This window comes from Gambusia affinis, linkage group LG24 (genome assembly GCF_019740435.1).
Source record: "Gambusia affinis linkage group LG24, SWU_Gaff_1.0, whole genome shotgun sequence".
NCBI lineage: Eukaryota > Metazoa > Chordata > Actinopteri > Cyprinodontiformes > Poeciliidae > Gambusia > Gambusia affinis.
In genome coordinates this window covers 12,675,275-12,690,247 of record NC_057891.1, presented here as the reverse complement: position 1 = coordinate 12,690,247, position 14,973 = coordinate 12,675,275, and the positions used below count along the sequence as shown (strand labels likewise).

Genomic DNA, 14,973 nt, shown 5'->3' with positions numbered 1-14,973 from the left:
TCAACTGTTTCGTCTTTGTCTTTCAACAGAAACCGCATGACCCCCAAGTCGGGCCCTTACACAGACCACCCCTCCACCTACATCGAAGAGCACGAGGGCGTAGCTAAGAACCAGCAGGTGGACACCACCGGTTCCTTAACAGGCAGGGTGGGAGTGGGAACTGGAGAGAGAAACAGGAATTCCATTAACCAGGAACGCCAGCAGCAAGCCAACGCCCGCTTGCCCAGCCCAGAGGGCAGCAGCACCAGCATGGGGTTAAGAGGCAGTCCATCCGCCTCTACTACTACCACCACCATCATCTCTGAATCTGAAGGGCCCACAGGGGCAAGCACAGTCCCCGTTTGCCTACACCTGACCCAGGAGGATTTGGAAACGACAAAGCTGGATCCTAAAGAGGTGGACAAGAACCTAAAGGAGAGCTCTGATGAGAATCTAATGGAGCACTCACAGAAACAGTTCTGCTCACCTGACCCACTGAGCCCTGGAAGTTCCAGCTTACTCTATCCCCTTATCAAGATGGCCAGTGAGGCCTCGGGAACATCGGACCCCGCTGCACCAATGCCCACAGCTATCTTTCCCCTGCCTAAGCAGCAGAATCTGCCAAAGAGGCCGTCCAGTCTGCCCCTGAGAAACAAGCCAGCCAAGAAGGAGTCCTCATCCTCCTCGCTCAGGTTTAAGTTCGGACGTTCGGGGAAGTCCAACCTGCGGCAGGTAGAGGGAACAAAGATGAACATTGGTGTGGCGACGGGCCCTAACGTTGTGGAGGCACAGCCGGGATCAGGCACTAACAACGTCCCTGTTATACGGGACACACACGTCAATGGGGCCGTTAACGGTCATGCCGGCGTAGTGTCCAGCGGGGCAGGTGTAGTCCAGAACGGCTCTGTACCTCTGAGGACGGACGACAGCCGGCTCAGCCTGGGCCTGATCACGGCCAGCCCTGACGAACATGAGCCGCTCCTGAGCCGAGAGCGAGAGCAGCCTGACGCCAGAGCTGCACCCTCGGGCGTGGCAGCCATGCGCTCAGCCCGACCCAACACTAACAACAACAACAGCAACACCGGGCTTGGCCAGGGGGACGGCAATAGTGGTGGGGAGAGTGATGGAGGGGAGGAAGAGGGCAGCGCCGAGGGAACGAGCAGAGAGACCGTGGGGGAGAGCTCTGGGTCGGGTTTGGCTTTGGCAGACCCCCCGAGGGAAGCTACTGTCACCATGAGGGGAGAGGCACTGCTCAGGCAGCCTAGAGCTCGCAGACCAGAGAGACCCAACTCCCTGGACCTGTCCTTCACCACACAGGACCTTACCTCTTTAGGTACAGACTGCACGGCACGGCAGCATGTCACATTACATAGCCCTTGATGCACCAAAATGTCAAACAGTCGACTCGCAGTCATGGTTTTGGTATGTTCATGTTCACACACACACACACCTTTTGTACAACGGCTATCTTTCCCCCTCCTGCTTAAGTGTACGTCACACACCTACCTTCAGGAGATTCCCCATCCCTACTTGCAGCTTCTGTTTTGCTTTCACGAAACAGTCACAGAGTGTGTCACACTTTTCTGCAGAAAGCTTCCTGAATAATGACTTTGTAGTTTCCACTCAGGAGTTATTAACCATTCACCAGTCCTATTATTATACTAAATATTTAGTGAAGAATCACATAAATGTACATACTTCCTTACTGCGTCAAATAAACATTCCTCAAAAGTATTTATGTACTGCAAGATACAAAAACAAAAAATAGTGGAAGCAGACTTGTTAAAGCATATCAACATTGCCGTCTAAACGTAATTCTGCAGAAAATATCTGCGTGTCAACTGTTTGGCTTTGGATGATGTGGGAGACTGCACACTGATCAGTATTGCTTTTCTCTTTTACCTGCAGGGGAGGGCTTGGTGAGACCGGACGGAGCCTTGGGGACAGGTGAAAAGATCAAGAAGCGCGTTAAGACGCCATACTCTCTTAAAAAGTGGCGACCCACCACATGGGTGATCACCACCGACACCCGGGGTCCGGAGGTCAACAACAACGGGTCCACCCGAGGGCAGGGCCACAACCAGAACGGGCCCAAATCCACTTCAGCCATCTACCTGCAAGGCGGAGGCTTGGCCAGTGAGCCTAGTGACACACAAGTGTGAATTCAGAACTTCTATCTGGACTGAGATACAACACAAAGGATTAAAAAAATAAATAAAAAATGAAACGCGATGCTCTGCTTTGAATCAGCAGGAAGGACGCTGCGGAGTGTGTCGCAATCAGTCAAACCGGATCTTGTACATTAACTGGGTCTGTCTCGCTCCCTCGTGTCTTTCCGACAGCCTCGCTTTAAATGGAATCCAGCTATGCAGCGTTCTCGTTTATCGTTCTTCTCCATCTCCTTTCGTTGCTTTCTTTGGGTTTTCTCCCCCCACCCCGCCACATCATAAGTAAAGCAATTAATCCAATGGGTTTATTTGTACTCCCCACGTGCACTTTCAAAAAACTAAAAATCAGTGTTCCTAACCTGCGTCTGTCGCGACCACCGGATAAAGTGGTCTCTAAACTTAAATAGGCGATGACAAACAATCAACACTCTTACTTTGCTGTACGAAGCACGTTTAATGTAAGCTCTGTAAAAAGATGAAAAGATTTGATGTCTTAAAGACGGAACAAGCTACTTTTTTTATTATTATTATTATTATTTCTGTATGCAATACCATTTGTCTTTTAACCATGTATCTGTTTTTGTACTATTCTTTTTAACTGTGCAATAGGATGTAGTTTTTAGATGCTTTTGACGTTTTTACGGCTTCTTTTTTTTAATCTCATTAATATTTTGATACATTAATCTTCGTTGCACTTATGACTTGTCACAATCGTTATGTTTTCGCTTTACTTTAACAATCCACGAGCGATCTCCGTCCTCATGAGCTCAAGAGGAGAAAATGGATGACAATCCTCTCCTTCTTTTTTTTTTTTTCTTTCTTTCGCCTCTGAGCCGTCTTTAAAAGAGGGGGATACAAACAAAAACAATCAACCCGAGCCGACTAGAGGACGTGGGTTCTGTCACACTGCTGTTCTTAACACTACAATCACCTGAGTCAACCCTGCGGAGCGACCTGTTACACCACCTGACCTCACTGTGGACTGACTGAAACACTACAAAGCCCAGATTCTGCTGTTTTTGCGTTTGAAACCAGATACTTAAAAGAAAAGAAAAACATAGAAGCACGCTGGATATTATTTCTGCTTCTAGTTCTCATCCCTTGTTTGAATGACTGATTCACTGTGCGAGTGTGTTTGTGTGCGTGTGTGTGTGTGTGTGTGTGCACGTGCTATAGATCTTTGTCAGCAAGCATCATATGTAGAGCCATCACGGCCTGTACAGGCGTGCTTAAAACGTCATCATACTTATTCTATATTGTCAGCGCTGCTTCAGAGCATATGACAAGATCTCATTTATGTTTTTGTATAAAAAAAATGAAGTTACGTGTATTGCATTAATATTTGCTTTATTTTCTATGGAATTCTGTTGTGCATTCAATGGACACAAACTCTGATCCCATTGCTATGAGTCTGCTCGGTACAGTTTCTGTAAACACTTTCAAGTCATTATGGAAGAAAATCTCAATAAATGTATGAAATAACGCACGGCTTTATACGATATGGACTTTTTCCGTGTTGCAAACAGAAAACGGGCAGATACAGTCTTAAAAATGAACAAGAAAAGGTTAAGAGTAGTGCTCAAAGCTGCTGCACGGACAGTCACTCAAGGAAGGTAAACCGCACAGTGTCACTGCTGAAGCAGCTGGATGTTCAGAAAGCTGTAGCAATGCATAGTAATGGGAAGTTAAGTGGAAGGAAATTTTTTTTTACATAATTCAAAGCATATATAACATATAAAACCAGTAATGAACCCAACCATTTGAGACTCTATTAATGAGTGTACATAGAATTAAAGTTAAAGTTTCTGTTTGTTTTTATGTATATGTAATATGTGTATGATTGCATCTATTTCTACCACACTTTCCTTTCACTTAACTTTCCAATAATACGCTTAAATACAGCACTCAGAGTACAGAATTTATGTTGGAGTTCTTTTCTCATTGTATCGTCAAATCCTGAACCTGGTTCCATCTCAAACTCGGCTTGGATACTTCAAGATCTTTATTTTTATTTTATTTTTTTAAATACACCTCAGAACCTCGCTGGGTCTGAATTTTTCAGTCTTGGGCATGGGTAGTGCAGGGGTCAGCAACATTTACCCAAAGAATCCTTTTTACCTTCACTACAGCTAATTAAACTGTCCATGAATGGTAATCAAAATAGTTTGTTTTTACAATTTCTACAAAAAGAATCAATTTAGATTTTTAAGTTAAAGGTAAATTAATGAAATTTAGTTATTAGGTTTTAAACTAAAAAAACCCAAAAGCATCACCCTTTAATTTATATAATATAATGAATAAAATAAATATAATGAAGATTTACTATATATATAGTTTGTCTTTTTACAGAAAATGTGATTTCCAATAAGACAACATTACTTCACTAAAATAATTCCTTATACTACTAGTATATAAAAAAGCAGCTAAAGTATGTACATTTAGTACATTTTCACGTTTAAACGCTGGTTCATTTTTTTCTCATTTACTAATTAGAGCCACAGTGGAGGGTCTAAAGAGCTAAATGCAGATGAGAATGCAATTCTCTAAATTCTAATGATTGGAAACATTTTCTGTTACGCTATTTTGTTGTAACATTTATATTGTAGTTATAATTTGTTAGCTTGAATTAGTTCCCTAGGTTTGTTCGTCTTGGTCTCCTTTTCTCTACCTTCCCCTCGTCGTTTTTTGAAAGCTAACTTTTTAGCATATATTCCCCTGTGTCTTCTAGAGGTCAGTTTTTGTATGTTATTCTTGTTTGACATTTTATTTTGAGCCCTTTTTTATATATATACTTTTTGGTGATTTTCTTTTTATTATTATTAAATGGATAATAGTTTTAATATCTTTGTCCTTGTGGGTTACTGCTTCGTCCTTGACATTTTAATGTTTTGAAACATTTAAGTGCGACAGAAGAGCAAAAACATTCGAACTTTTTAATTATTAAAATACTTTTATGAAGCACTGTAGAGTTAATTTCAACTCACAATTTAGCAGCAGAGTTTGATTTTACCAACACCGAGACACCCATAGAAGAACACAGTGGAGTGAAGGAACACTTACGTTTCTTTTTCAGTTTTCTCCCTCTTTGGAAATGGAGCAAACGCGTTAACATTTATTTTTAGCATTTTTCCATTGAAAACACTCCTCGGTTTCTATTGGAGTACTTTCTCCAAGACAGACTCTAGAGGGAGACATTTTCAACCTAGAAGTTGTTTTTCTCGCCGCCTCGTCGTCTGCTCCTCGCGCCCCTAGCAACTGCAGCATCAGCGCGAGCGGCGCAGTGCTGGAGCGCTACGTCACTGCTCCTCTCTGGCTGCATCAAGTCGGTAGGAAAACTATCGGAAATGCGTCGACTTGGCTTTAAAAGTATAAAGGCCGATATTGAATCCTTATTAGTTTCGAAATGTGCAAACAATTAAAGTTTTAGGAATCCGTCTTAAATATAATAAAAACTATTCTTATTAAATACGTGGATTACCAAACATTATATCGTAGGAGCCTAATACAAAACGTATTTACAGACTTCACAAAAACAGGGAATTATTACTCTTATATGCCAGAAACAGTTAGTTGTTTTCCTTTGTGAAAAAAATAATTAAATTCCAACCTTTTTAAGAAAATCGGCTGCAACAATTTTTGACTTTTTGAATCTAATACACAAGGAAGAAATATCAAATCAACTTATTTGAAATTATATATTATACATATATATATATATTGAAATCCTTTAAAATTAAAGCACCTGTCTCATTTTCAGGAACAGCGTCCCATCAAGATAGCTGCACTTAAAACAATCGAAAAGGTTACAAAACTCTTTCAAGAAGTGAAAACTAATTGTTTAATTTCTTATTTACAATATTTTTTCCCTACTGATAATGAGGTAACAACAGAAGAGATGAAATGCATCTCCTTGTTACTGGAAAGCAACAAGGTTACTTTCCAGTAACGTAGAGGCCTTTAAAAGTATAGGTACAGTTTGAGAAAGTATTTGGGAAGTTTCAGGAAAGTAACCTGCAAGTCTTGAGAAACTTTTGGAAGCACTGGGTAAATTAAATTATTATTGTTAGTTTTGTACAAGTAACTCTCAAGTTCTAGGTAAGTGTGTGGGTGGCGTCTTTGAAATTACCTTATAAGTTCCATAAAAATCTCAATTTAATCTTGGGCAAATAGACTGCAAGGCCCAGGAAAGATGCAGGAAAGTAACTTATGTGTTGTGCTTTACAGTTGAGATCTTGACAAGTTTGGGTAAGCTCCATAACTTTTCCAAATGTAAAAAGTAAGTTCCAAGAAAGTACTCAGTAATTCCTGGAAATGAATTTGGCGTGCTATCAAATTTTATGAACCAACCAGAGTCCTGAGCTCCTGTTTAGAATGGCGCTTCACTTTTTATTTTGAAATAAATCAGCGGAAGTTGAATTGTTTACTCACGTGAGCTTCACGCTGGTCCCTTCTCCCGTCGTGTCAACCAGGCTCGCCCAGCATCACCGCCTTCTTCTTTCTATTTCCTCTGTCTTTTCTCTTCCTCTATTATTGTTTTCCTCCCTTTTTTTCAGCACCACCCGAACTCGGTGCGCAGCCACTTCTCCTTCCGGTAATTACAATTCTTATTTTATTTTTTTTTTTTCGACCAGATGGTCCGCCGGTAGTCGAGCGAGCTGTGGTGTCGCATCAATCCTACCAGGAGGGGGGAAAAAAAAAAAAAAAAAAAACGTCCACGACGACTGGGAGAAAGTGTCAGACCAACCCCATCCGTACCGACACCTTTCTTATTACGATTTTACCCACGAAGCCCGTGCTTTGACCTTTTCCATGTCTGCCTGTTTCTGTGTGGAAGAAGCCTGCAGCTTGCTCAGCCTTTTTCCTCCGCCTCTTTAGCATCTTCAGGAGGCGGCAATCAGGGGCTGGGCTGCTCCATGCTCCGCTGCATTTATTTTCTGCAGGTCAGTGTATTCCGTATGTATTTATTTAAAATTATTATTAATTATAATAATAATTGTTATTATTATTATTATTGTCTGCATGCAGCTTGCATTGTTGTAATATTGACTAAGAGGCAACATTTGCAAAGCATGCATGCTGTTTTAGTATTGATGCGTGGGGATGTGGTGCATGCTTCTCTCCATGTAAACAAAAGCGGCCTACATTGCACTCTGCAGCCACCTCTTGCACAATTTATTCATTTTAATTTATTTAGGGTCATGTCGGTTGCATTAAATGTATTTTCTTAATATTCCAGGCATGTTATTGGCGTGTGCTTCGGGTGATATATATATATATATATATATAGGCTTTGCTTTATCGTGTGGAAGCAGAAAGAGCTGGAATAAAATGAATGATTTATGAATGACATAAACAGCTTGGGTAAAAATATGTTTCACTGTATAAAAAATATATGTAAACAAATAATGAATATGATTAGTTTTATTTAAAAGTTAAAAGCAACGATTATTCCGACCGCTGTTAAAATAATATAAAAGTGACACAAATGAAAGCCAACTTATCGGCAGTGTGACATGTCATAATGGTCACAAGAGGACATGTTAAACACTGTATTTAGTATTTAGTAGTTTCAAGTAGACAGAATGATTACCGAGTTGCTATCTTTAGTTCCTTCTACTATTAGCGTTTAGCGCAGTTAATACAACTAGCATTATTTACTGTAAACAGTCTTAATTGTCCTCCAGAGAATGTAGGTATTTATCGTAATGTTGAGAGTTTTGAAAGGGTTTACCAAATCCAGCGTGTTCAATAACAGGAGGCTAAAAGTGAAAAATAAAATAAAGTTTAGCCTTCCTGTTATCTACTCATGACTTTGCTCTCTCACACGGTAAATAAGCTACAGCGATGTCCTAGAAAGTGCAGTTTTCTTATATCCCTGAAACCCTCTAACTTAATTCAAACATATCACAGATACTAAAAAATTGCAAACCTTTGAGTTTCCTTCTGTCAGTAAGTTCTTTCCACAATGAAGAGGGTTGCTTAATAGCACCTTGGTATGGTGCATTCACTATTTGACAAAAGCTCTGCGATTTTGGAGCGGATGGCTAAAAATCCTCCAATTTAAGTTATGAATTTATATTAGTCTTATTGTATGTTTTGTTGATACTTTACTCTCTCCTTATATCATGAATAATATAAACAAACATGTTATTTTCAGCTGTTTCACTTTTATACTCTGTGGATCAGGTTTTCTTTTTTTACTAGTCAGACACTTTGTAGCATTTCTCTCTTTAAACAAGGTCAAAATTGACGTATAGATCGGCACAAAGGGCGGTGTTACAGCAGCAGAATGAGACTCTTTACTGGTGACTTAAACTACCAGCAGCAGTGCTACTGAAGAAACAAGAAAAGACTGAAGTGTTGATGAGCTGATGCCTGAACTCCCTATTCAACTACAAAACACACACAGACACTCCTGCTGCTGTGTGTTAATAAAGACCACCAAGTTGCCCCCCGCCCTCCCGCCAGGTTCCCTAGCAACAGTGATGTGTTGCTGGTCAAGGCTTCATCCAAATTTAGCTCTGGGACCTGCACAGTCAAGCAAAGCTGTTTGGACATGTGAATAAATGGTGCATATGTTGTGATTAAAAGTCTTCAAAATGGGAAAAGCAGTAGAAGAACATAATAATAGTATTGTTTTTTTCTCTCTAAATTGTCAGGTATGCATAATGAACCTTTATATATAGGTCAATAATGTATCAATGCAACAAAACAACCAACAGTAGCTCCCATCTGGGTCAGTTAGCCAAAACCTGCATGTCCTCCAATGCCCCTACCCCACCCCGCCTGTGTCTAAAGCTGTTTTAATGCCATTACCCTAGGGGGGGTATATCCACTCTGCCCAGCGTGGTTTGGATTAAACCTAGACATACCAACGTGGAACGTTCACAGGCTTATCCATCAGGACAGCTGTGTGTCTGTTGATTTGTTTACCGTTTGTGGACATCGTTTGCATTCTCAGGCCCCCCGACTCATCTTTCTCCTTTTCCCCCTCAGACCGTGGCCTTAACCATCTGCGCCTCCCCGCGGTTCTCCGCCGGCGTCGGCCTCTGAGTTCGTCCGTTCCCCCTTCCTCCATTCTCCTCGCCGTCTCCCACCTTTGCGTCCAGCTGTGGCCCTCACAGGGCGCGGTCGCTGGCTCTCACCTGACAGGTCCCTGGCCTCAGGACGACAGCCAGCAACAACACGTTCCCTACATGAGGGACAAAGCGACGCAGGTGAGTGTTTGTTCCATGCTTGGGCTCATTACAACGTAAAGTTCTTGTTTTTTTCCTTCCTGAGCTATTTCAAAACATTATAAATGCATATTTGATGTCACAACAACACACTTCAGTGTGTTTTATTGGGTTTTAGGTATAGAAAATCACAAAGTAGTGTATAATTGATGTAGAATTGTGACGATTTAAAAAAGCAATAAAAAAATCTAACCTCTTAACAGTTCCTTCATTTAGATGTTTTCAAAACTAGGGATGCACTTTTCCACTTTTTTCACTTCCGATACAATACTGGATGGATACAATCTGAGGTTTGGTATCGGCCGATACCAATCTGATACAGAAAAAAGGTGCCGAATTGACTTAAAACGTTTCTTTTCTTAAACGCAGACATAAATATACTGAATACACTGGTGCAGATAACACTGCACCAATACAGAACACGCAAATACACCAACAGCTCCACAAGCTACAAACATGTAAAAAACAACACAACTGTAGTTTGTTCAGTCAGTGCAATTAGGAGAATAACAGCCAGTGTAAAATAAATAATACAGAAACTGAAACAGAGAACAACAATAAGTTGACTTCCTTGGTCAAACATGTAAAAAAAATAAACTGTGACAGGTGCAATTAGACATTCTAAATATAATGTAAAATAAATAATAAATTACCTTGTTGAGAGGATAAAGCATAGAATTAGACAAAATAGATCTGCCCTTATGGATCATTGTCACCAATACTTGATCTAGAATTGTTTTCAACATTGGGACTGATACAGGTATTAATATCAGATCGGCGCATTTCTATTCAAAACATTATTTTGATTGGGCACAGATGAGATTATGTCTGTCAGCTGAAGCAGCTCAAGTTTGTGTTTGTGCCTTTTTTTTTCTCCGCTCCGAGACAAATTGTGCCTGTCAGCGTGTCAATAAACACAACAAGGTTCAGGGAGGTTGCAGGTGGTTGCATCATCGGGCTGCGTTGCTTGTCAGCCGGTGACTGACTTTGAACAAAGTCTCCTGATCAAAGAGATCTTTCTGCCACAGCACATCAATACACCGCAAAGAACGAATAGCAACATGCTAAACGTTAAAAATAATAATAAAGTATGTTGCTATATGATGAAAAACACGGTGTTTGCATTCGTCTCAGACCCCCAGGGCCTGGGCAGATGAGAGGAGGAGGGGCTCTCACAAACGCTCGGCCTCCTGTGGGAGCACCGACCAACTCAAGGAGGTCTGCGTCCCACTATCTCTTGGTCTTGCCTTGCACATTTACACTGCTACCAGATCTATGGGTACGTTCCAGCAACATTAATGTTAACATTTTCCTCCCCAGATTGCCAAATTGCGTCAGCAGCTTCAGCGCAGCAAGCGCAGCAGCCGCCATCGGAGGGACAAGGACCGCAAATCCCCGTTCAACGGGAGCCATGCCATCATTCAGTCACAGGTGATCATGCCCTGATTCTGTACTAATACATGCAACCAGAGCAAAACCATATTACTGATATTTTTTCATAAGTAAAAAAAATCTGTAATACTGTAATTTAATGTAATTGCATTCCGTGATCAAACTAAAAGATATTGATCAGCGGCTACTTCTGGCCGATGATCAATATTTAAAAAGCCCAACTGGGCAATTACGATTTTGGCCAATACAGAAGTTTTTTTTGTCTGAAAAGTTACTAACTATAGCAATAAAGTTGGCAACTATGGGGTGAGTATAGTTGACCCCCACATGTGCAGAGGTGACCTGGTGGGCGGTTCTGTCAGTCAACCGCCCAATGGGGCAGTAGCTGGTTTTCAGATCTTTGTGGAGGTAGATAAGATCGATGGATATGATCAGTTCCACGTTCCAAAGCAACAAAACTGTAAAAGGTCAGAATTGCTGAAGGAACTTTTGATGAGTTCTAGTTGGAGCAACTTTTTACTACAAAGCAGATCCTTCCCTGAAAATCTCAGTGAGGTAAAATTGTTCTGGTGAAACCACCTGCCTTCATGGGAACAGCCATTTTAAACAGACCTAGACGTAGTTCTGGTTACCTGAAAGGTCAATTCAAGTAATGAATTGGGTCAAAGTAAAAGTTGAAAAAAAAATGTGTTATTTTCCATAATTAACTTCAGAATTACACATGGAGTCCAAATCATCACTTTTAATGTCTCAACTGTGCCCCCTAGTGTTCAATGACCAAATTTTACAGCCACTAACAAAAACCCTATAATTAAAACCATTCTGTGAAACAACAGTCCTAAATTAAGTTGAAGCTCCTCACTTTGAAGTACATTTCAAATAGCTCATGAGAAGCTTGATCACACTGTTATTTGTTGCTTTCTGTAGTTTGTCTGCTGTAACAATGTTTCCGATGGGTGTGCTGCTTTCTAAACATACTTCCTCGTGTTTGTGCAGTCACCTATGCCCAAGACCATCCTCATACCCATCCCTATATCCAAATCCTCGGCTCCTCGCTTCCGCAACAGCGTGGAGGGCCTGAACCAGGAAATCGAGCGCATCATCATCCGAGACACCCCGGAGAAGGACGAGACCATCGTTGTGAGTCCCCTAGAACATGTTGATGCATTCCAACCACAGCAACTGCAGCAGCCGTCCGGACTCCATCTCCCCCTCCTACCTCAGCGTTCTCAACGACACGGCTGGAGGCAGCCCCTACGATGAGAAAGGTGAGCAGAAGCCAATTTTACTCAAGATTCTCTTGCAGTGCATTCTGAATTTCAGAGTTTGCACTTTAAAAATGGGCAATAAAAACTCCTTTTAAACAGAGCTAAGTCCGTGCTCCCCACTGCCCAAGTACGCTGCCTCTCCCAGACCCAACAACAGTTACATGTTCAAAAGAGAACCACCAGAGGGTTGTGAGAAGGTCAGAGTATCTGAAGAGTCCATGTGAGTAGTTTTCAAGTTTTATGGTACATCCGTAACTCATAGCAAAGGAATACTGATGTGAACAACTATGTGTCACTTTGTTTGAAGGCCCAAACCTCTGAAATTTCCAGAATACAATGCTTTTCTTTCTCTGACTTTCTTTTTTCTGATGGAGACTCCTGCCTTAAGAAAATATTAAGTGTAAACTCACATTGCCTTTCTTCTACCTTCAGCACTGGTTCTGTTCCTGTTCTCTGAGAACAAACCCAAAAACATTTCTCTTGATTTCATCGAAATTAAACATGAGATCTTTCTTTGTGCTGCTTCCATATTTTTCTGTTTCCACTTCTGTTTTCTATCGGTTGTTTCGATATAATTATGCCTTCCATTATGAAAAAAAAAAAAAAAAGGCCGGTGGTTTTCTTGGAGACCGCCAGATCGACCACAGAGGTTAACTTTGGTGCTGCCAGGTGAATCGTAGCATACCTTGAAGGGATGTGAGAAGTTCAAAAATGTGCCTGATGTTTTAGACCGCAGTTTCCCTGAACCGTCATAATGCTGTGAGCGTAATTATGATCATTGCACTATGAAGGCCGTAGATACAAGCAGCAAAGAAGAAAAAGTACAAATGGCATATCCTTAAAATACTCGCAGACCAAATTCTGGGACCTGTTTGCTACTTTTTTATCAGCCGTTTGCAAGGTATCTATGGGAAACACAGGCCAGGGCTATGATGTTCGACGCATGTTCAACCCGTGTCTGCTTGCCCCTCCCCTCTCCACGCCCGACCTCCCTTCAGCGCCATCCTTTGCTCACTCTCGCCCATCTTTTCTCAGTTTTGCGAGCTCCTCCTCTTTGATGAGGTCCTCCTGTCTGGGTCGGCTTGTATTGCTTTTGAATGCATCTACTTGCAGGGTTTTTCTCACGGAGAGGCTGGTCAACCCAAGGTTCCACACATCCGCAGACCATCGGAGCAATCTGGGTTGCAGAAAATAGACAATTTTAAACTATTTGTATAGCCAGCAAAGAATCAAATGAAACAGTGTACTGTCAATGGTGACAACAAACTACACTTAGTAAGGTTAGGGTTCTTTATAGTCTCTTTATCATGCTAATTTCAGATTGACTTAACCTAGAACTGGTGTGGCCCACATAAACATATAGAATCCATTGCTATGCTAGAGATGTACAAATTTGCTACAAGGTTGATTGGTTGGGTTGAGTAACGTCAAACCTAAACTGTGTGGTAGTTGAAAGCTATCTATTTTCAATACTCCTGTGGTCTGTAGGATTATGTCTTAGAAGTAACAAACAGTGTAAGATATTTGAAAGGAGTATCTTTACCCTCTGTCCGGTATTGAGCTGGCTAGAATTGGAAATGTTGGTAGATTCTTCATGTAGGAGTTAAGGTAAAGAATTACATTATCTAGGAATTTCACAGATTGAGCTGTTTCGGTAATGCTAACCATGCTAACTGACAACAAGAATCTAAAAAGGCGGAAATATCTCAACTCCATTGACATTTTCTGCTTCAAAATTTTATATGTAATGTTTTACTGCAACTGCTGTCTCAAACTTGTAATCCTAAATAGCTAATAACCGTTAATGATACATTTTAAGGGAAACAGAACTGGCTCAAGTCAATATCAGCAAATCAAAGTCCTACAAAACCAAAGATTGGAAATCAGTTCCAGAATACTTTAATGCTTCATCTCTAGTAGGTTTTCTTTTTGGTTGTGGGTGTTAAGAAAATATTAAGTCTAAACCCATTGCCTAATTTGTCTGACAGCTGCATTGTTACAGTTTTTCTGAAGAACAAACACACAAAAAGCTTACCTTTCAAGTCATTAAGCGACGGAGAGGTCGGAAATTGTGCAAAACTGAGATCTTTCTTGTGCTGCTTGCCATATTTTTGGAGGACTGTTTCCAAAGCGAACCTTTGTTTTCGAAAGCTGTTGCAGTTGCTTTGGGGAAAAATTTAGCCTAGGACTGCTTTAGTCACGATCATGATAAACAGCAGCTGTTCGAGTGTCTCCAGGTATTTCATTGTCTGCTTTTTTACATTGATGTCTGCAATTATCATGTTACGCTGTATGAAATTCACAAATTCTAAATTTTAGAGACTAAATAATCCAGAATAATACAAATGAACTAAAAATAAAGACTTCACTCTTTAACAAAGATATAACAAAAGTTTCACTGAGATTAACTGAATCTACAGGAATGTACTGGACTTGTAAATACAGAGGCACTGTGTTTGCATTACTGGCTGACAGAGATATGTAATCGGACGAGGCAACAAGTGTAACGTACGACTTCTCAGCTGAGTACTGTGAATTACAACTTGACTCATTATTGTGAATAATAATGTATTTATTTATCAGACAGGAGAGGAATTGGGTCTTCGGAGATTTCTAAACAAGAACCGACATCTCAGGTCGTAGAGAGTAGGATACAAAGATATATGCTAACATAAACAGAGCAAAACAACAACTGCTTTCTATGTAGCCTCACACGGTGGAAATCCCGACTGACTTTAATTTGTAGCAGAGTAGGAGTAGAAAAGTGTGGATGTTATTTGTTCAGCGACCCGACTTGGAGCAACGGCTAGTTATGACAAAAAAGGGAGAAAAAATGAAAATAAAAATAATTTTAAAAAATGGGCCCGTTCCAAAATCCGCTTGCTGAAACACAATCACAACAATGGCGGCATGTTCTGACTTGTCCCTTGG

At 40.9% G+C, this 14,973-nt stretch overlaps 2 protein-coding genes across 2 annotated transcripts in view; both read left to right on the top strand.

Moving 5' to 3' along the window:
• LOC122827399 (bone morphogenetic protein receptor type-2-like) overlaps nucleotides 1-4,927 on the top strand; it is a 34,530-nt gene extending 29,603 nt beyond the window's left edge. Inside the window, exons 12-13 of the mRNA XM_044110296.1 lie at nucleotides 30-1,312; nucleotides 1,888-4,927. Coding sequence (XP_043966231.1) covers nucleotides 30-1,312; nucleotides 1,888-2,141 — 1,537 coding nt within the window. The 3' untranslated portion in view covers nucleotides 2,142-4,927. The remainder of the gene's footprint in view (nucleotides 1-29; nucleotides 1,313-1,887) is intronic.
• Nucleotides 4,928-6,586: 1,659 nt separating this feature from the next.
• On the top strand, nucleotides 6,587-12,362 carry fam117ba (family with sequence similarity 117 member Ba). Its single transcript, XM_044110301.1, has 8 exons — nucleotides 6,587-6,738; nucleotides 7,023-7,087; nucleotides 9,144-9,364; nucleotides 10,517-10,600; nucleotides 10,703-10,813; nucleotides 11,771-12,042; nucleotides 12,142-12,262; nucleotides 12,350-12,362. Exons 3-6 carry the CDS (start codon nucleotides 9,344-9,346, stop codon nucleotides 12,035-12,037), a joined length of 483 nt encoding a protein of 160 aa, XP_043966236.1. The 5' UTR covers nucleotides 6,587-6,738; nucleotides 7,023-7,087; nucleotides 9,144-9,343; the 3' UTR covers nucleotides 12,038-12,042; nucleotides 12,142-12,262; nucleotides 12,350-12,362.
• The last annotated feature ends 2,611 nt before the right edge of the window (nucleotides 12,363-14,973 follow it).

Bases quoted from the DNA above. Each gene is read 5' to 3' on its own strand.
- fam117ba (XM_044110301.1), top strand. From the start codon at position 9,344: ATGAGGGACAAAGCGACGCAG. The intron at 10,601-10,702 runs GTCTGCGTCCCA...TTTCCTCCCCAG, and splicing joins GCACCGACCAACTCAAGGAG to ATTGCCAAATTGCGTCAGCA. The intron at 10,814-11,770 runs GTGATCATGCCC...GTGTTTGTGCAG, and splicing joins ATGCCATCATTCAGTCACAG to TCACCTATGCCCAAGACCAT.